The 19488-nt window shown below is 51.0% G+C and overlaps 8 protein-coding genes across 8 annotated transcripts; 5 read left to right on the top strand and 3 right to left on the bottom strand.

The window, feature by feature from the left end:
* Positions 1 to 2: 2 nt before the first annotated feature.
* On the top strand, positions 3 to 2179 carry JEN2 (Jen2p). Its single transcript, XM_018855459.1, has one exon. The coding sequence runs from the start codon at positions 437 to 439 to the stop codon at positions 2006 to 2008; it is 1572 nt and encodes a 523-aa protein (XP_018713641.1). The 5' UTR covers positions 3 to 436; the 3' UTR covers positions 2009 to 2179.
* Positions 2180 to 3101: 922 nt separating this feature from the next.
* CRD2 (Crd2p) lies at positions 3102 to 3326 on the top strand (the record flags this gene model as incomplete). The annotated part of the gene is made up of 1 exon (XM_018856708.1): positions 3102 to 3326. The coding sequence occupies one exon, from the start codon at positions 3102 to 3104 to the stop codon at positions 3324 to 3326; it is 225 nt and encodes a 74-aa protein (XP_018713640.1).
* A 298-nt stretch (positions 3327 to 3624) lies between these two features.
* METBIDRAFT_33962 (uncharacterized protein) lies at positions 3625 to 3861 on the top strand (the record flags this gene model as incomplete). The annotated part of the gene is made up of 1 exon (XM_018856429.1): positions 3625 to 3861. The coding sequence occupies one exon, from the start codon at positions 3625 to 3627 to the stop codon at positions 3859 to 3861; it is 237 nt and encodes a 78-aa protein (XP_018713639.1).
* A 40-nt stretch (positions 3862 to 3901) lies between these two features.
* Positions 3902 to 7243, bottom strand: RGA2 (Rga2p; the record flags this gene model as incomplete). The annotated part of the gene is made up of 4 exons (XM_018856797.1): positions 3902 to 4704; positions 4771 to 5237; positions 5292 to 6079; positions 6167 to 7243. 4 exons carry the CDS (start codon positions 7241 to 7243, stop codon positions 3902 to 3904), a joined length of 3135 nt encoding a protein of 1044 aa, XP_018713638.1.
* Positions 7244 to 8826: 1583 nt separating this feature from the next.
* ANP1 (Anp1p) lies at positions 8827 to 10205 on the bottom strand (the record flags this gene model as incomplete). The annotated part of the gene is made up of 2 exons (XM_018859395.1): positions 8827 to 9790; positions 9835 to 10205. The coding sequence occupies 2 exons, from the start codon at positions 10203 to 10205 to the stop codon at positions 8827 to 8829; spliced, it is 1335 nt and encodes a 444-aa protein (XP_018713637.1).
* Positions 10206 to 12288: 2083 nt separating this feature from the next.
* SMC2 (condensin subunit) lies at positions 12289 to 15801 on the top strand (the record flags this gene model as incomplete). The annotated part of the gene is made up of 1 exon (XM_018858498.1): positions 12289 to 15801. The coding sequence occupies one exon, from the start codon at positions 12289 to 12291 to the stop codon at positions 15799 to 15801; it is 3513 nt and encodes a 1170-aa protein (XP_018713636.1).
* METBIDRAFT_101017 (peroxisome biogenesis protein) lies at positions 15790 to 17450 on the bottom strand. Its single transcript, XM_018853686.1, has one exon. It carries the CDS (start codon positions 17350 to 17352, stop codon positions 15913 to 15915), a length of 1440 nt encoding a protein of 479 aa, XP_018713635.1. The 5' UTR covers positions 17353 to 17450; the 3' UTR covers positions 15790 to 15912.
* A 473-nt stretch (positions 17451 to 17923) lies between these two features.
* Positions 17924 to 19267, top strand: METBIDRAFT_29683 (mRNA splicing protein). The gene has a single exon (XM_018855458.1). It carries the CDS (start codon positions 18249 to 18251, stop codon positions 19095 to 19097), a length of 849 nt encoding a protein of 282 aa, XP_018713634.1. The 5' UTR covers positions 17924 to 18248; the 3' UTR covers positions 19098 to 19267.
* The last annotated feature ends 221 nt before the right edge of the window (positions 19268 to 19488 follow it).

The following is a 19488-nucleotide window of genomic DNA, read 5'->3' as shown; positions in this document are numbered from 1 at the left end:
AAAAAAAAAAAAAAAAAAGAAGAAAACAGAACACAAAGAACAGTGTTTTCGTCATCTCTTTTGAGCGTAGGTGCCCATGCCTCACGACTTGTCCACCTAATGGAAAATGTGCGGCCGAACAGTCATGCGCACTCGCAGGCCGCTTATGCACCACAGGCAAAAGATAGCCTGCATATTTGGCAGCTTATAATTTCATGCCAAACATGGCTGAGAGACATTCAGCCTTATGGTAAATGTAGAAAAGTGGCTCAGCAGGATACACTCCATACCTCAGGCTACGCCATATTATCACATTTTGTCTTAGTGGATATAGCGTCGTGGCTGGTTGATCAATGAGCAGCCATCGGGCAGCATAAAATGCAGAGGGGAGTTTTATATACTGGGACCTGCCCAACTTAACTTCTTTGGTGATTACAGGTTTTTTATTCGCCACAAAATGAGCACGTCCCCAGTAGCGTCAGCACGTTCTGAAAACATCGAAGACCCTCATGATAAAACCATTCGCCCACCGTCGTTCTCCTCGCGGTCAATAAAACGGTATCTCAAGACCAGATTCACTACTCTTTTCGTGTCTAAAGAAGAAAGAACAGAATACACATGGGGAGATATTCTCAACCCTTTCAAAGAGCTCAAGCACATGCAAATCATGCATTGGAACTTCTTCCTCATGGGCTTTGCTGCATGGACATGGGACGCCGTGGACTTTTTTGCCGTCACTTTGAATGCAACCGACATCGCTGAAACTTTGAACAGGAGCGTCAGCGACATCACTTGGGGAATAACTTTAGTTTTGATGTTGAGGTCTGTAGGAGCTTTTCTTTTTGGGTATTGGGGCGACCGCAACGGGCGTAAATGGCCGTATGTTGTCAACTTCTCGCTCTTGATTATCTTGCAGATCGGCACTGGCTTTGTCCAGACCTATGAGCAATTTTTGGCCGTACGTGCCCTCTTTGGTGTTGCCATGGGTGGTATTTACGGCTTTTCTTTGGCAACGTCTTTGGACGATTCTCCAACCAGCTGCCGGGGCGCCTTGTCTGGCATTTTCCAAGAGGGTTATGCACTTGGCTTCCTTTTTGCAGTCATTTTCAACAGGGCGTTCACCAGCAACTCGCCTTTTGGGTGGAGATCTATCTTCTGGTTTTCGGCGGGGCCTCCAGTATTCTTTATTGTTTGGAGATTATGCCTTCCTGAAACAGAGGCTTATCTTGTGCAAAGAGCAAGTTCCGATGCAAGAAAAAAGCACGAGTCGGCTACCAAATGGTATCAAGTTAGTAAGAGCACCAAAACTTTGTATAAGACCTACTGGCTCACAGTGTCGTATTGTGTCTTGCTAATGGCAGGGCTCAATTTCATGTCTCATGGCTCTCAGGACTTGTATCCTACGCTTCTCACACAACAGCTTGAGTACAGCGACGACAGATCCACCGTGACATTGTGCGTGGCTAATTTAGGAGCTATATTTGGCGGCACGTTTTGCGGCCATGTGTCTACATTTATTGGAAGGAGGTTGACCATCATACTTGCGGTGCTTTTGAGTGCTGCCATGGTGTATCCCTGGGCATATCTCCGGAATTCAGCGATCAACGCTGGTGCTTTTTTTATGCAAGCAGGCGTGCAAGGCGCATGGGGCGTGGCACCGATTTTTCTTTCGGAGCTTTCACCACCAGCTCACCGGGCTTTGGTAGTCGGCTTATCGTACCAATTAGGAAACTTGGCCTCTTCGGCATCTTCCACTATCGAGTCCAAAATAGGCGAGCGGTACCCCATCACCACTGCGTCTGGCGAGCAGGCATTTGACTATTCCAAGGTGATGAGTATCTTCATTGCCACTGTGTTTGCCTATGTTTTGGTTGTGACATTGTTTGGGCCCGAAAACAGAGGTGCCGATTTTAGTGTGGATAGGGATGAGATTATGGGGGACGATATTGAGGATAAATTTTCGTACGACGAAAACACTCAAGAGCATTTGACATTGAAGCGAGACGAGGGTTCTGGCCGCCTCGTGTAAACAAAGATTTCTTTCTGTTAGATAAAGTATTCAATATTGTTAAAGCATTCAATTTCGAGAATATGAGCACAATTTTCTGGGATGAAACCCCCCGCTTATTGATCAAACCAGCCGTGGTCATATTGGATCGATCGCGATTATTGAGGTGTATATATAATTCAAAAGAGGATTACCAGAATCTCACAAACATATGATTACTCTCAATTGGGTCAGTCTTTATGTGACTTGAATATCTTTCCTTGATCAGTTGCGTAAAATTTAGACCGTATGTTTTCGATGCCCAAGGTAATACAAGTGGACACTCCATAGTCATAGCTAATATAGAGTAAGGATATCGCGCCGCAGCAAGACTGGCACGAACAAAAAGACAGTCTCTTGGAAAATAAAGAAATAATTTCAAAAATGGACGAGCCTGCAGCTTCGATTTCGTCTCTAAGTAATATGACACGGTCTTTCTCCAAAAAGCACAGAGACTCCGTCCTATCCGTTCAGGTCCTCGTCACATGACATGGATTCAGCCGCACCATAATATTACTTCAGAAGGAGGCATGGTTGTGAATTAATAAGGAAGAAACACACCAGTTCGATTACTTCGCTTTCTTCCTTCGCTGTTGTCTTCTTTACATTTCTTCTTCTTTTCTTGTTTTTATGCACTGATTAGTATTAATCCAATCAGGATGGTTGTGAGTAAGCTAAATCAATTGCAGCCTGGCTCTGCATTCTGCTGACCCGCGCTAGGAAAGTGCGTTCCTGGCCATGACAAATGCACATGCCATGATTGGCTGGGACTCAAGTCAGCTTGGCCCTGGTTTTTCTGATATGTGCAGTCCTTTGACACGCAGAGATCACCCCACGCTTTCTGTGAACCTGTCAAGATGCTATAAAAAGGCTGCCAATTCTCCCCTTTTTCTATTGTTCTTCGTAACACACATACACCAGCATATTGTCTCTGTTTCTGACTTCCGACATATTTTGTACTTATATCTACACGGCATAGATAACCAAAAGATTCAGCTTCTCCTTCTGTTTTTTTTAAAGTTTTGCAACCTTCAGGCGACATCTCTTTCATACCAACATACATCAAATTCCAATAATGGCTTGTTCTGCTGCTGAGTGCGTTTGTGCAAAGAAGTCCACGTGCTCGTGTGGCAAGCAGGCTGCTTTGCACTGTAACTGCGAAAAGGCTCCTGTTGAAAACGCCCAGCCTCCTAAAGACGGATCCTGCGCTTGCGGCAAAAGAATGAAGGGTCAATGCACCTGTGGTGTCAGTGAGGCCTCATGTGCCAGAGAAGGCGAGGTCGACTTCACCGGCGCGTAATCTACATCTTTGTTGCGACGCGATTTGATTGCCGTCCGACCCTCCTCCCAATGAGTGAGCCTTAACAACCAACGAAATGCTGCACAGCTCAGTTTTCTCATAATAATGTCCACTTAATAGCTAATATAAAACATGAGCCTCATGATACAAAATACACGTAAGCTTCTTGTGTGTTCAGAGCTTCGTTCAGGAAGAAGTGAATGTCTGTCACGTGACTTAGTCACGTGTTGTTTACGAGAACCGCATTTCCCCGGGTTCCGACGCCACCGTCGAATAGTTTACCACCACCACACCTTTCATGCCACGATTATCCGGACTCCAGAGAGAAGTCCTTAAGTTGTACAGAGAATGCACGCGCTCTGTTAATACGAAGCCCCGTGAATTCCAAGACAATTGGCGTACGTATGTTCGTCTGGAGTTCGCGAAATATCATCACCTTCCGAAAAAGTCATTTAGCGTCATCGAGCACCTTCTTCGGGTCGGCCGTCGTCGATACGAAATGTATCTGGACCCAAACATCAAAGACGTCCATTGAGGTCATTTCAGATGCTCCCTTTGTTACGATGAAAGCTTATTCAGTGTTCCTCAACATAGTCAGAGAAAAGAGTGTCAAAGTTTGAGAAAAGCAACTCTGTTGCCTCATTTCGTGGTCCCATGTCCATCATTTCTCGTTCTCCGGTGACATCTCTGGCTATAGTCGGAGCAAATACGACCGAAAGATTCTTGTAGGTCATTCTGTTCACATTGCTGTATTGATTGACCTTGTTTAGGTGTTTGACAATCATGTACATTGTGTGCTTGTTCGCAGGAGGTAGTCTGTTGATAATGCGAGTTTTGAACTCATTGCAAAGTTCACTTGCATCTGCCTTACGCTGTCCGATCCGCACAAAAGCGTCATACGAAGCAAATGGGACCAAAGGATCTGGTAACTTCCGAAGGTACCTTTTAAATGCACTTGTAACAGCATTAATGTCACCACTGAGAACCTCATTAAGTTTGGCCATTTGTTTCTTCTCTTGAACTCCGTTTGTGGATATTCCGGCGAAAGCATGTTCTATCGCGCTGATAGCTGTGTTTCCGCCACTCAACCTGTAAATACCTTCCATATCCAATCCACGTTTTTCAACTTCCTCAATGCACTTGGTTATAATCAACGGGACCTTTTCATTTTCAAAAGCAGCGCGTCTTTGTAACGTTGAGTTGAGGAGCGGAACATCCGTGTGGCCCTTTCCATTCGAGCCATTTCCAAATAAATCGATGTTTCCCGAAGAACGTGATTTGCCCGTCAAGCTATTCAATGCTTTTCTTGGCCCAGAAGACTCATCACCAATCGAGCCTTGACTTTGTGCTGGTGCCATGCTTGACGAAAGGAGTTGGCCTAGTTTGTATGTGCTAGAACTATGTGGTATGTTTCCATTCGAGGGCAGGATATGTGTTCCAAGACTCGGGTGTTGCTGAGCCTGTGTGTTCGTTATGGTTACCTTGGGACGACGCCAGAACTTGAGCCGTGTCGCTTTTTGGGCCTCTGCTCCTTCGTCATTGATGGATTCCAACACATTGTTTGACTCAAAAGTCTCGTTGTGGTGGTCGTATGCTTGACTAGCATGATTTTCTTTCGGCTCGCGTATCAGCTCGCGGCTACGCCACGTTGATTCTTGGAGATTCTTATTCTCCAAAATGAGGCTTTCATTTTCTTCCTTCAACTTACTTTTCTGAATCGTAAGCTCTTTCACTTCAAGTGAGAGAAGTTCTTTCGCCTGCGTGTCCTGGGTAACACGTTTCAGTAGTGTGTTCAATGCTTCGAGTAGTTTGCTCTTATCGGAGTTCAACTTCATGTTCTCCGCTAGCAAAGCCTGTCTTCTTGAGTCCAACTGATAAATTTCGAACTTGATTGAGCGCATCTCGAAATCTCTCCGCAGTGAATCGTTCTCTAGGTTCATCATGAAATTGGTGTCAGATGTCGACCTTGTGTGCGAATCTCGACGGGATATTTGAACCATCGGTGAAGTTAACGGTAGTGGAGGGGTCGTGAAGGCCTGGCCATTGAAAGAGCCCTCCAGGGCGTGACGTGTATGTCCCTTTGATAAATCTGGTTCATCTTTCGATTTGAACATCCCCAATTTGCCGGATAGTCCACCACCCAGACTGCTTGATGTAGAACGTTTGTGCCTATTCAGAAGTAAGTTTTTCACGCTTGTCTTACGACTTGGTGGGGACTTCTGGAAGTCGTCATAGTCTGGTTCTTCTCTTTGTAAGTTTTCTAAGTTAGTCACAGTCGGTGTTGCTGACTTCAATGTGCGGGTTTTTGGCAAGTCAAATCCCTCAAGCCCCAATCCTTTTGGTTCACTCATTTCACCCAATTTTTCATGGCGCTGTTGCATTTCGGGTCCATTCTGTTTGGGTGTTAAGGGTACACCAGGTAACATGAGATGTGGTGCAGGAGATGATAGATGAGGTGACTTGCTGGATGTCAGTTTTTTCTTTGGAGTAGATAAAACCTTCTCGTTTTGTTGGCGTGCTGGGCTCTTAGTTTCCAGACCCAGGTCAGTGTTTGAGTTTTTATCGTTGGTCTCGACCACACGTGCTTGGCGATTCACTTTTGCCATTGGAGATGTGATAGGAAAGTTTGAGCGGCGCTTTTCCTCTGGAAGAACAGAAATAGGTTGTTCATCATGGATGTTGTCTGCATTATGAAATTCATTGTCATGAAACTGATTTGGAGAGCGGAGAAGAATATTTTTGTGCGGCGAAGCCTCAGTCGTCCAATTGCGAGACTTTGCAATCTCTTGCCTCATTACTGGTGCTTCGCGAGATGAAAAGCTCGAGACGTCGTTCTGAACCTGTTCCTGGTTTGCCTGCCGGGCTGAACCAGAAGACCCGTTAGTCTCTGGGTGGTTGTATATGGTGGACGGAGTGTTCGGTGCCGAGAAAGAATCAATCAAGTCTAAGATTGCGCCATCAGGTTCGTCTGACTGTTTCATGAAGCGGCGTTCTAAGTTCTCTCGCACTTTGCGGAGGTGAAGCTCATCATCCGAATCATTGACTTCCTCAATGTCATATGACGGGTTCGGGTGCAGGGTGAAAGGCGTCTTGGGGAACACCAGGCTTAGAAGCTTATTCTCAGTGGTCGAAGCTGACTTTTGTTTCAGGCTGGGGGCGGGGGACATCAGATACGAAGCCTGTGACGTCATTTCCGGCCCATGAAGAGCAGGCGAAGATTCGATGGTTGTAGAGGAAGATACAGCCGACGGCGTGGTTTGGGCTAGTGAGTCCGTGGCCGAAGGAGATGCCCCAGAGCTCCTTGACTCGGGGTGGGGTGGAAGCAGTTTGTTGTGAGTGGAAGACAGCGAAGGATTGGGGTGCAGATACATGTCGTGCTGATTGGTGTGGGGTGACCCGCTCGTCGTTGAAAGACGGGATGAAACCGAAGAGACGTTGAGCAGGGGGCTCAGGTCTTCGCTCGGCAAGGGCCGCAGCAGCAGCATAAGCAGAGCCAACTGTTTCCGCTTCAAGTCGTGCTTCCGCTTCTTGGCAATGAGGTCCTCGTGGCACGACATGCAGAACAAGCCTTTGGAGGTCCGGGCGTAGCGCAAGTCCTCGATCTTGACTTTGCATACACGGCACTTGAAACAACTGGAACAGTACGCTTGGTCGCCCGTTAGGATTGCCAAGTCGTCGATCTTCTTGCCGCACTGTTTGCAGCTATAGGAGCAGTTGGAGCACACAAGACTACCGTTCCCCAAGACCAAGAAGTTGGAGTTACAGCCAAGCAGCGTCTCGCATTTGAAGCACTTGAAGCAGCCAATGTGCCAGCGATCCTCGCCAAGTTCATACGCGTGGCCCTCGAAAATGGCAAGGTTGCATTTCTTGCATGTTTGGAGAGGGGAGTCCTGTGAGACTGCCAGCACTTCCGACATTTTGTGCTTTGGATTGAGGCAGAGTGGACCGGCGATAACAAAAAAAAAAATAAAGGTGTTTCCTGGTGTCGGCTTAGAACGCGTATGTTTTTCGTGATCTGGAGAGGTGCGTTGAGCCCGTTTCAGCGAAGTATTTTGAGGGGCCGGATGATCGGGTTTTCTTGCAGGCAGGCGCGCAGCGAAGCCAGCAAGGGGCACGTGAAGGCGCTTAAGCGCTTAAGCGAAATGAAGGCTGTAAAAACAGGAAAAGGCGGATAGCCAGATACTCGCCACTATTCAATTGGGGATGGGGACACGCTCTCAACGAACCTCGGAATTTGCTGTGGACAAGCTGCCGAAAAAATTTCACGATGGAACAGGCGGGAAAGTGGGGGCACCACTAGTGTGATATGCTTCTCTAATTGGAGAAACCGCAGGGCGGTTGAAAGGCCCGGTGCACGACACGTAGCGACAATGGAAGGAGCAAAACCTAAAGCTGGTAAACAATAGGATTTAGAGAGAATAATAGGGGAGTTTTAGACAACATTATATACAAACTGGTGCCGGCGAGGGCTTGGCCGAAATAGTTGAGGAAAGTGGGCTGATGTGATTTTCTTGTGAAAATGTGGAGGAAGAAAAATAGGGGGCTGATATTGCTGGAAAAACGGAAAGGGACATATGGTGTGAGAAAAGAGAAGTAAAGCGCGGGAGCGCACCCCGATAATGGGGGCTGACGGTTATGTATACGAGTACGTGCGCCGAGGGTTGCTGGCAAACGTGGAGTGTGGATGTGGCTGCGAAATGTATTTGGTGTGGAGTGGCTAGGGCTTCTCGGATATGGCGGAGGAACGAGGTGAGCGAGAGGCCTGCGGAATACAGCACGGCTTCCCGCGAATCATAAATAGGGCGGCCAGTTCAAAAGTGAAGTGGCGTTTGCGCCAGCGGCAGCAGGACGCTGGCACTCGAACAACGCCAGTGGCTCCGAGGATATAGCTTGAAAGTTCTGATGTGTACTCAGATGGGCACGGTCAGCAGGTGAGCTGGATGCGCTTTGCTTTTGGTTGGGGCTGAAGCACGCCTATTAGCGGTATGCGGCGGTGTCCGTGAAATTCAGTTGTGATGGGTGACGACAAGTCAGGTGTCAATATTCATGTCAATGCACCAAGTCAAGATGTCAATGCACCAAGGCAGGATGTCAGTGCACCAAGGCAAGATGTCAAATGAAGGTGTCTGATCGTGCGTCAAGGCAAGGGTACTAACCAAAGCGCCAAATGCAAGATCTAACCAAAACGTCAAGGCAAGGTATCGAACCAAGACATTGAGTCACTATGTTTAGTCACAATGTCACTGCACGATACGAGGTCACGATACGAAGTCACAGCTTCAAGTCGAGACTCTCAGTCGGGGCTCTCAGTCGGGATATCTCGTCAATGCTTCATGTCAAGATACCTAAACGGGACAACCAAACAAGAGGTCGTCCGCCATCTAGGCACAGTGGCCAGCGCTCTGGAGAAAACGCTTTGGAACAAGAAGCTTTCACGCGGCAAGGCATACGCCCAAAGGCCCCAGCGTCCCCAGGCCTGTCTTCATTTGGCAACGCTCGATCAAGGCTGGAAGTCGGCAAGCTGCTTGTCGGGCGTCTTCTCGATGAAAAGATCGTCGACGCCCAGCCAATCCACGTGTATCAGCCGGTGGATGTCGGTGTTTTTCAACACGTGCTCGCGCTCGCGCTGCCAACCCTCCTGCTTGTCTTCGAAGCCTTGTCCCCACGACTTGTCATAAACCTTCTTGATCTTGGCCTGCTCAGCCTGCCGCACCTCCTCCAAGGCCATCCACTCCATGTGCTTCAAGTCGTCTGACGACGGCTCGTAGATGTGCCAGATCACGTAATGCGGCAAGCCCACCACGGAGTAGCCCATGCGCTTGCTCATCTTGCCAAACGCCTCGGTCTCCGCGTGCTTTTCGAAGGAGAACGCCGGGAAGTGCGAGCCCGTGCGGAACACCTTGGCCTTGGTCAAGATGGACACGCCGCCAATGCCGTCCAAGTCCATCTCCACCTCCGGGTCGCCGTACGGGTCGCGCAAGTACGCAAGGTGCGGCCGCCAGGTCTGGTACTCTACATAGCCTTCGACGATGCACGCGTCCTCGTCCAAGGACTCGGCCAACTGGAGCCCGCCATCGGACTCCTGCCACGAGTTCAAGTCGTAGGGCTGCTGGTTGCCCAACCAGTCGGGCAAGGGCCGCCACACGTTCGGCACAATCACGTCCTTGTCGTGCTGCATCAAGTCCTCCAAGATCGTGCGTGGCATGGTCTCCACGTCCGCGTCTCGCCAGTAGACGTACAGGTGGTACGGCTTGATGGCGACGGACCAGAGCCAGTTCCGCGCACGGGCCATCAACTTGCGCCGCGGGCCCTGCGCAGCAAAGCCGTGCCTGTCCGAGAACGACTGGCCGATGATCTGGCCAAAGTCCTTCTCGAAGATCTCGATCTCGCCGAAACGCATGGCCACGTTGGCGTCGCTCTGGATCTCGTTCAAGTGCCGCAAGAGCTCGCCGATGGTGTCGTCGCTGGAGTCCGAGACCAAGAACGCCAAGTCAAGTGGTGGGGATACGTCAAGTTGCGCATGTGGCCGAAGAACATGGGCAAGTGCGCCGCGGCGTCTCTCAAGGGCACGCAGAAGAGCACCCGCTCCTCCAGCTGCCAGCCGGTCGGCGTGCCCACATAGTGCGCCAAGTCAAAGAACGACGTGCCGGGCGTGTCGGCGAATGTGGGCACGTAGAAACTGTTGCGGGAGACGAGCGCCATTTGCACGAGCGAGACGAGCGTCAAAAACGCCGCCACGACGGCGACCTTGGCCTTGTGTTGGATAAGCCCGGCAGAGACGCTTTCGTGCGCCCACGCGCTTTTCACCCGCGTCCAGAAATCCGTCGGCTTCGTTTTTTCCGTGTACTCATATGGCGTCATCTGGATGATCTGGGCCATGTCGAGCGGTGGCCTGCGAGCGGTGCTCTGTTGGAGTTACTGGCGGAGATGCAGAGAAAGTCTGCTGGGATGTGGCAAGACCGCGTGCGGCAAAAATGAAGGAGCTGCCAGCAAAGGAGGAAAAGGCGGCACGGCGTTTCGTGCAGAATGGGCCGTATACGGTAGTTCGAGAGATCCGCTTCTGGTGTGAGGCCTTCGGGGACATCAAGCCCTGGAGCGACCCGCGAAAAAACACGGCTACTCTGATGCCGGTGGCATCTGCAGGAGCTCGTCCCGATTCGGATAGTCTTGTTTTGCATGGTGCAAGGCCGGTCACATGATCCACTGCTGCCAGCTCGAGTGGCCGTGGCTGGGAGTTCCTGCCGGGGTGTTCTGACCCGGTGTTTGGGGCTGATGATTCCGGTGTGGGCGTAGCTGGGACTGAGCATATCAGAAGATCGGCTCCACGGTTGATGACGTAGGCTGGAGGCTCAAGCTGCTCCCACAGTCCTGTCTACTTGCCAAAGCCATATCGCGCATGTCGCAGTCCAGTTCTCACCCGTTTTATTAATGAGACTCGGGAGCATGGCTACTGCCGGCCTTGGGTTCTGTTTCGATGTGTTCTATCTTTTGTCTTCTTGGGTCTTGGTGGCCGGTATCCTGGGAATCGAGGAGCCGTTTTTTGAGACAATTTCGCTTTGTTTTGAACACATGCTCCACACCTGCTTGACAGGCTTTGGATAACGCACGAGAGTTCATAACGGGCCGCACTTGACAGGACTGTTCATCCAATGGCACCAGCCAGAAGGGCGAATGGTCTAGAAAATATGTATTTTTTTTTATCTTGTGGGAGCCAAGCTTATTAGCGCATTTGACCAGAAACCGGCTTCTAGAGGGGTGCCCATCTTGTGGGTGCAAATATTGGTGGGCTGCGACAAACGTCCAGCCTCGATTGCAGATATAGCTCCTTCAGTTTGGGTGACAAAACTATATTCACTCAATAATGGTGTTTGCTTTAAAAAGCAGGAGTTGGCTGTCAGCCCAACAGCATACAATGAGAGATTGCCCGAGAGCTAGCATGCTATTGATATGCTACCGAACATTGTTTCCTGTCTCCTGTGCCCCTGTTATGCATACACTTCTTCCCGGCCCGTTTCTTCGAAGTCCAGAAGATGTGTATTTCCAGCCCATTCCACCGCGTCGCTTATTTACCGACAACATTGTGGGCGAAAAGTCTGAACGTTCCAAATTTCGCGGACAAGTGATGATCAAATCAGGAGTGAAGCAGTCTGAGCTTGTCCTGTGCTGTGGCTGAAGTCTGCAATCTGCATCCAGCCACAAACATGCACTTAGCATCTAGATTATTGTTTTCGACGCAGCCTTGCATTGCGGACAGGGGCTACATCCAAGTTCACAGCATACTCGGCCCCATCCGAGAACAGAGTATATGAATTTCGTGGAGACCGAACCGGCGCCAGGAATTAGACAAGTGTTTTGATGTCCTCTTCGTGTCGGCAGTTATCGCAAAGGGAGCATTTTTGCCGTCGTCTTAATAATCCCTTTGCGTCCCAACACAAGCGTCATGTCAAGACCCATCGGCAGTAGTTGCCTGAGATGCTTTGGATATTGCAGACCTTCATTATTCCCATCCAATTACACGCATGTTCTGGATTCCAACTAACAGATCCTCCGTCCCTAATTTTCTGGATCCCCAGAAATCACATTTCGTCCCGTCCTACATCCTGGATCTCCAAGCGACATATCTACTGTCCCATGCATGTTCGAGACCATGCCCTTAAAAAACACTAGCTTGATCCATAAATCCTTTAGTGACGTTCCAGCCCCGCGCCAATATCCCAGCCCCGCCCATTCCTGCCCAAGCCTTCCGCAAAGAATCTGCTTCATTTGCTTGCCCAGCCTCGCGCGCCGTTCTGTTATTACATACGCGCACTCTTCTCCATACAAACCAAGCACCAGCCGAAAGATATAAACACCGGACAAAAGCACCAAGTGCCACTATTTTCCACAGCAACACCCGCGCATCCAGCAGCTGGACGAGCGTCGAATTCTAGACCGCTCAACTTGTCAGCTCGCCTCATTAACAATGAAGGTCGAGGAGCTCATCATCGACGGGTTCAAATCGTATGCCACCAGAACTGTGGTCAGCGACTGGGACCCGCAGTTCAACGCCATCACCGGCTTGAACGGGTCGGGAAAATCGAATATTCTAGACGCCATCTGCTTTGTGTTGGGTATCGCATCCATGGCGACGGTCAGGGCGTCCAACCTCCAGGACCTCATCTATAAGCGGGGCCAGGCCGGCGTCACCAAGGCCTCGGTAACCATTGTGTTTGACAACCTGGAAAAAGAAAAATCGCCTATAGGGTTCGAGAACTCGCCCAAAATCTCCGTCACGCGACAGATCATTTTGGGCGGCACGTCCAAGTACTTGGTCAACGGCCACAAGGCGCAGCAGCAGACCGTGCTCAACTTATTCCAGTCGGTCCAGCTCAACATCAACAACCCTAACTTTTTGATCATGCAGGGCAAGATCACCAAGGTGCTCAACATGAAACCGCAGGAGGTTTTGGCCCTCATCGAGGAGGCCGCAGGGACACGGACCTTCGAGGACCGGAAAGACAAGGCCTTGAAGACCATGGCCAAAAAGGAGGCCAAGCTCCAGGAGATCCGCAGCTTGCTCCGCGAGGAAATCGAGCCCAAGTTGGAGAAGTTGCGCTCGGAGAAGCGTGTGTTCTTGGAGTTCCAGAAAGTCCAGACCGACCTCGAGAAGCTTACGCGCGTGATCGCCAGCCACAGTTACCAGCTTAAGTCTGCGCAGTTCCATCGCTATTCGACGGTGCGCTCCGAGCACGAGCACATCATGGGCGACTTGAATTCCCAGTTGCAGAGACTCGCGTCCGAGGTGCAGAACTTGGCTGTGGACCTCGATCTGGTGAAAAAACAGAAGGAGTCCGAGCTCTCGGAGGGAGGGCTCATTGAGGTGCTTCAGCGCGAAGAGACCCGCCTTTCGGATGACATTACCCGCATGGCCACCTCTGCCGATCTTTCCTCGGAAACTGCCCGCGAGGAGGTGGCTAAGGTGGCCGCCTTGAAACTGCTGCTCCAAACTTTGCAGGATCAGGCTGCCAACTCCGCCGACATGTTTGCTTCGCTCGAGGCCCAGTACAACGAAAGCAAGCAGCGCTATGAGGCCATGAAGGAGGAGTACAACAAGAAAGAGGAACTTCTATCGACCTTGTCCACTGGCGTCACTGCAAAAGGAGGCGCTGATGGCGGCTACATGTCGCATCTCAAACAATGCAAGGACGACTTGAGCAACAGCCAAAACTTCATCTCCAAGTCGAGGTTGAAGGTGGCACACTTGCGAGAAAAACTCAAGAACGACGAGGCCCGCCTCGCTCTGGCCAAGGAGGACAGCAAGGGGCTCCTTGCGCAGGTCCGAGCTTACAAAGAAGAAATTGCAATGAAAGAGACCAAATTCCTCGAGCAGGGCTTTGATTTCAAAACATACAACGAGCTACGGGATCAGGAGAGCATGATCCGCAAGCAGTTGGATGACTACCAATACCAGCTCAACGGGATCAAGAGAGAGGTGGGCAACATCGACTTCCAGTACTCAAAGCCGTACCCGAACTTTGATTCCAGCTCCGTCAAAGGCATTGCTATGCAATTGTTCAGCGTGTGCGATAAGGAATCGGACAAGGCAATGGCCTTACAAGTATGCGCCGGTGGCCGGTTGTATAACGTTGTGGTGGACAGCGCAGACACTGCATCTGCTTTGCTCGAGCGTGGTAATTTGCGGCGGAGAGTCACTATCATCCCTCTAGACAAGATCAAGGTGTGGTCCCTTCCCCACAACAAGGTAGTCTATGCGAAGAACAAATGCCCCGACAAGGTGGAGCTAGCATTAAATCTCATCAATTTTGAGGAAGAGCTTTTCAAGGCCATGTCCTACATTTTCGGCTCCACCTTTATTTGCGCAGACCCGAACACGGCGAAGGAAATCACATTCGACCCGAAAATCAGGGCAAGATCCATCACGTTGGATGGCGACGTGTACGACCCTGAAGGCAACTTATCTGGCGGTTCGAGAAAAAACAACTCGTCGATTCTACTCAAGATGCAGCAGCACAATCAACTTTCTCAGAAAATTTCCCATCTTGTCAAAAAGCATGACCAAGTCTGTCGAGAACTAAACCGGCTCGACCTGCTAAGTCAAAGCACAAAATCTTTGCAAAACGAGCTAAACTTGACTAAACACGAGCTATCTTTACTCGAGAGAAAGATGGAAAATAGCCCAGCGACCAGCATCATCAAAGAAAGCGAAATCAATACCCTAGAAATCGAAAAGCTTGAAGAGCTTATACGTGGTGAAGAGGAGAACAGTGCAAAGCTTGAGGAGCAAATCACTAAGATCAGCAATGATATTAAAGAGTTCAACCAAGACAAAGGGTCAAAGCTCAAAGAACTAGAAAATGAGCTCAAGGGCTTGAGAAAGCAGATTACCAAGGAGGATGACCTCGTCAAGAAAAGCAGCGACGAATATCAGAACTTGCAAATTGAAGTGGATCAACAAAAGATAGACATTGCGTCATTCAAAGAATCCATAGAGTCGCATGAAGAGACTTTAAAAGATGTGAATTCAAAGATAGACGAGACATCTATCTCTCTTAGCGAGAAAATTGCAGAGCTTGAAGGCATTCGCGCAAAGCTCGAGGATGAAAAGGCGAAAATGATTGGTTTCAACGATGAAATCAACGAATTAACTAGTCTCATCACCGACAAGAACGAGGAAATGAACCAAGCCAAGCTCTCATTACAGAAGTTGAATCACGATCTCGAGAAGGCAAACGGGGCAACTTCGGCTTTGAGATCTCAATTGGATGAACTCATCAAAGAGAACGAATGGTTGACTGACGAAAGTGTGGTCAGTGGGATTATCCAGCAATACCCTGACGTGAATCTTGCAGAATGTGAAGCTCAGGCAGCTGTCCTAGGCGAAAGGTTCCAAAACATGAAAAGGAAGGTGAACCCGAACATCATGAGTATGATCGAAAATGTCGAAAAGAAGGAAGCTGCGCTAATGCACATGATCCGCACGATTGTCAAAGATAAGTCAAAGATAGAGAATACTATCGACAAACTCAATGGCTACAAAAGAGAAACCCTTGATGCTACCTACAAGAAAGTGTCGGAAGACTTTGGAAATATCTTTTCAGATCTTCTTCCGGGCTCATTCGCTAAATTGGTGCCTGTGAATTTTCTAGACGTCACCAATGGTTTGGAGGTGAAGGTGAAATTGGGACCCGTTTGGAAAGAAAGTTTAGTGGAATTATCTGGTGGACAAAGATCCTTGATAGCATTGTCCTTGATTATGGCATTACTCCAATTCAAGCCTGCCCCCATGTACATTCTCGATGAGGTGGATGCGGCGTTGGACTTATCACACACCCAGAACATAGGGCATTTAATCAAGACCCGATTCAAGGGGTCACAATTCATTGTGGTGTCGTTGAAAGAGGGCATGTTTACCAATGCGAATAGAGTGTTCAGGACCAGGTTCCAGGATGGTACGTCGATAGTGTCTTCGATGTGATTAGAGCTAACGAAAGTATTCGGGAATTCATCAATCATATAGTAGAATAAATACAGGATCTCATTAGTCGCCATTGCATGAATGAGCGCATTTTTGGCTTCTTCTTGAAGATCAGTCGTTCTTCTTAGCACTCGTGCTATGCAGAGGTCGTTTCTCTTCCGACACGTCGGTTTCAATTGCATCTGGCACTTCTTTATGTTCGTCCTCATCGGCAAACCTCAAGCTTTTTCTCTTTCTGGTGAGATCTGGGGAAGAGTTTGCAACGGAGGTGGAAAATGTGGAGGGCGAGCCGTCGCTAACATGGGCAGTCGCCGAATCGAACACCAACTCGGCGGTTCTGATCCATCTCCGGCGGCGGGTGTACTTCGAGTAGGAGTCGTCGGTGGTGGGCTTTTTCCACACATTGTCGGTGTAGATGAAGCCCTCGTCGTTGGTGGGTTTCACCGTTGTTTTGGAGCGCTTACTCGAGGGAAGCACAATGGCACCATCATTGGTGAGGTCCAAGCGCCATGTCTTGTCCACCCACCTCCAGCGGGCGCCGGAGATGGCCGAGTGCAGCTGGAAGTCCTGTTGCAGCTGGGAAAAGCTGGAGTCCGCGTTGGGCAACTCGAACGAGTCAGTGGACGAAGACTCGTTCAAGAACTCGTCGGTCCACGGCGCGCGCTCGTAGGTGAGCAAGTTGGACGTCCATCCGATTCCTAGCCAGCGGCGCTGGTTCTCGTAAATGACGTAGGTGAACCTGACCGGCTTCGAGCCGTCCAGGCCCGCGGCGGAGGGCGAGACGCCCGTCTTGTGCACTTTGGCAAAGGCCGCGGCAAAGAGCGAGTTGTTTTTCGCTTGCGAGAAGTCCAAGCCGGTCAAGTAGAAGCAGAGCACACGCGAGATCTTCAACTTCCACACGAGCTTGCGAGTGACGCACATGTGGGGCAGGTGGTACGAAAGGAGAAACAAGCCGATGAGCAAGAGCACGGAGCGCGGGCTGATGAGCAAGAACGTGGCGACCAAGTAGAGCGGCGTCAAGAACACCGTGGTGAAGAGGAGCCGCTTGATGTCGTAGGACGTCAAGGCCATGGCGGTCACCGGGCTGAGCAACAAGTCGGCCTTGATGCAGGTGGCGGTGAGCGCCTGGACCACGTCGTCTAGCGTGGGGCGCAAGCTTGTCTCCTCGAGGATCTTGCTGTTGAGAAGCGAGTACAACACCACCACAAGCACGAGCAAGAGGTGGCCGGTCCACGTGACCAAGGCCTCGAAGTAGAGCACGGCCAAGGTGTAGGCCAACATCAGCACCACGTTGACCCAGTAGTCGTCGTTTGTCCACGTGGCCACCAGCAAGGTCTTGTTCACGATGAGCAAGTAGGGGTACGCTCGGATGAGTGCCTTGGCCACGGTGGGCGGCGTCAGCGAGAGAAGCGGGGACGTCTGCGGCTGGATGTTTGAGGGGGGCGGGGCCACGATGCCGGTCGAGGCAAACTGGGCCCGGAGCTCGCCGTCGCTGGACGTGGCCGGCGGCTGGATGTCCTGTGGTTTAGGCACGGGGTCGGCGTCGCTCATTCTGCAGACCGGGGGCTGTAAAAACGCTGTTTACAGGTGTGCGGGCGGGTCCCAAAAAGGGCCGGGTCTGAAAAAGGAAAAGGGCCGGGTTCTAGAAAGAACAGGGCCAGGTGTGGAGCAGGGCCAGGTGTTGGATCCGGGAGTCAATGTAAACAGGAGGAGAGGGGCCGTTTCCCTTGGCTTGGCGTTCGCTGGGTTCACGGTGTCTGCGTGTTTAGGATTCGGGCCACACACGCAATTGGGCGGCGGCTGGGTGCTGTTGGTGAAGAGAGTAAAGCACAGAAGGAGGGTTGTGTGGAGAAGAAGGGAGGTTGAGTTTCCTGGTGCACGGGTCTGCGGCAGTCTCTTGTTGCGGGCCGTGGCCCCAGGTGTGCGAGGACGTGGAGCCTGGCGCCGTTATGGGCAGGCGCCGTTATGGGCAGGCTTGTCCTGAGATTGCGTTTTTGGTTACGTTTGTTTCCGTTTTTTGTTTTGGTATTCGTTCATGTTTTTGTTTGGTTTTCATCTTTGTTTGCCTTTTGGCCTTCATTCTGGTGTTCATCTTTGTTTTCATTGTGGTTTGCATCCTGGTGCTTTTTAGTCTACGTCTTGTCTGGGAGCCTGGGGCCTGGGCTGACTGGCTCGGTGCGTGCTCATTTCCACTTATTAGATATATTGGCCCCAGCACAGCGCACCAGCATTTATCCAAACACACGCCAAAAAACAGCAGCACCCCCATTTTCGCCCCGGGGCATCGGAATCGGCCCCGGCCCACCCGGCCCCTTCCAACTGCCAGGCTCACCCAAAAACACGCCGTTTTCACCGTGCCCTGTTCCGGGCCGTTCTCGCCTAGACGTCCCGGGGCCAGTTCTGCACAGGACACCCGAGCATCACCATGCCCATCTGCCTTCTTTGCCATGGACATCTCCCAACTCCTTGCCCAGCAGCTCCAGCAGAAACAGCGCCAGCGGCAGCGCGCCAAGCAGCAAGGCACACCAAAAGAAACGTGCCCCGGCCGTGGTGACAAACCGCAGGGGACGCCCCAGGCCCAGCAGAACGAGCAAGGCCCTGAGGCGGGCCAGCCGGATCCACCCGTCTCCACCGAAACCGACGAGGCACGGCTCCTCGACTCGATCGACGCGGACAAACTCGCGGAAAGCCTCCGCCGCCTCGACGAAAACGGACAGGGGGGCCTGAAGGCGGAGCAGCTCCGCAGACTCCAGATCCACGTGCGCCACGAGAAGAAGGACCTCCGGTACAAGGCGTACTTGGACCGGGAAACCCGCGTGCCGGCGCACATTGCCCTCGCGGACATTGCCGCGCAAAACAGCGCCACGTTGTGCTTGCAGATCCGGCGCTTTTTCAAGGAGATCCTCCAGACATGGACCCTGGCAACGGACGTGCGGTCCGCGGACCCGGTCCTCTTGGAAACCAAGCGGGACATCGTGAAGCTCATGTACAAGCTCCGCAGCGGCTCGCTTCCGCAGGAGACCGTCGTGTCGCTCTCGACAATCGTCTACTACATCCAGACCGAGAACATCGTCAAGGCCAACGAGGCCTACTTGAAGCTCAGTATAGGCAATGTGGCGTGGCCCATCGGCGTGCGGGACGTGGGCATCCACGCCCGTGCCGCGGACGCCAAGATTGCGGGCGACGACAAGAAGCAGCTTTCAAACATCATGAAGAGCGAGGCCACGCGGCGCTGGCTCATTGCGGTCAAGCGCATCGTCAACTACTGCGCCCAGCTCCATGACGGCAGAGCCTGAGGCGCGGGTCGTGTGCCGCTGGGTGGCACAGTGCTGGCTTGGAATGCGGGGCGGGTCTGTCCGTTATTGTCGGGACAACGCTGCTCGAGACAGGAGCGTCTAGGAGTTTGGAGTCTGGGGGTCTGGGATTTTGAAAAGTGCTAGTATTTCAAAGATTGCTAGTATTCAGGAGAGTCTAGTATTCAGGAGAGTCTAGTATTCTAAAGAGTGCTAGTATTTTAGTGAGTGCTATGATTTCGAGAGTCTAGGATTTTGATAGTCTGGGATTTTGGAGTCTGGGATTTTGAAAAATGCTAGTATTTCAAAGATTGCTGGTTTTCGGGAGTCTAGTACTTTGAATACTGCTAGTATTCAGGAGAGTCTAGTATTCTAAAGAGTGCTAGTATTTTAG

Source organism: Metschnikowia bicuspidata, assembly GCF_001664035.1.
Source record: "Metschnikowia bicuspidata var. bicuspidata NRRL YB-4993 chromosome Unknown METBIscaffold_1, whole genome shotgun sequence".
NCBI classification, from domain to species: Eukaryota; Fungi; Ascomycota; class Pichiomycetes; order Serinales; family Metschnikowiaceae; genus Metschnikowia; species Metschnikowia bicuspidata.
This window is presented reverse-complemented; position numbering and strand designations above follow the sequence as displayed.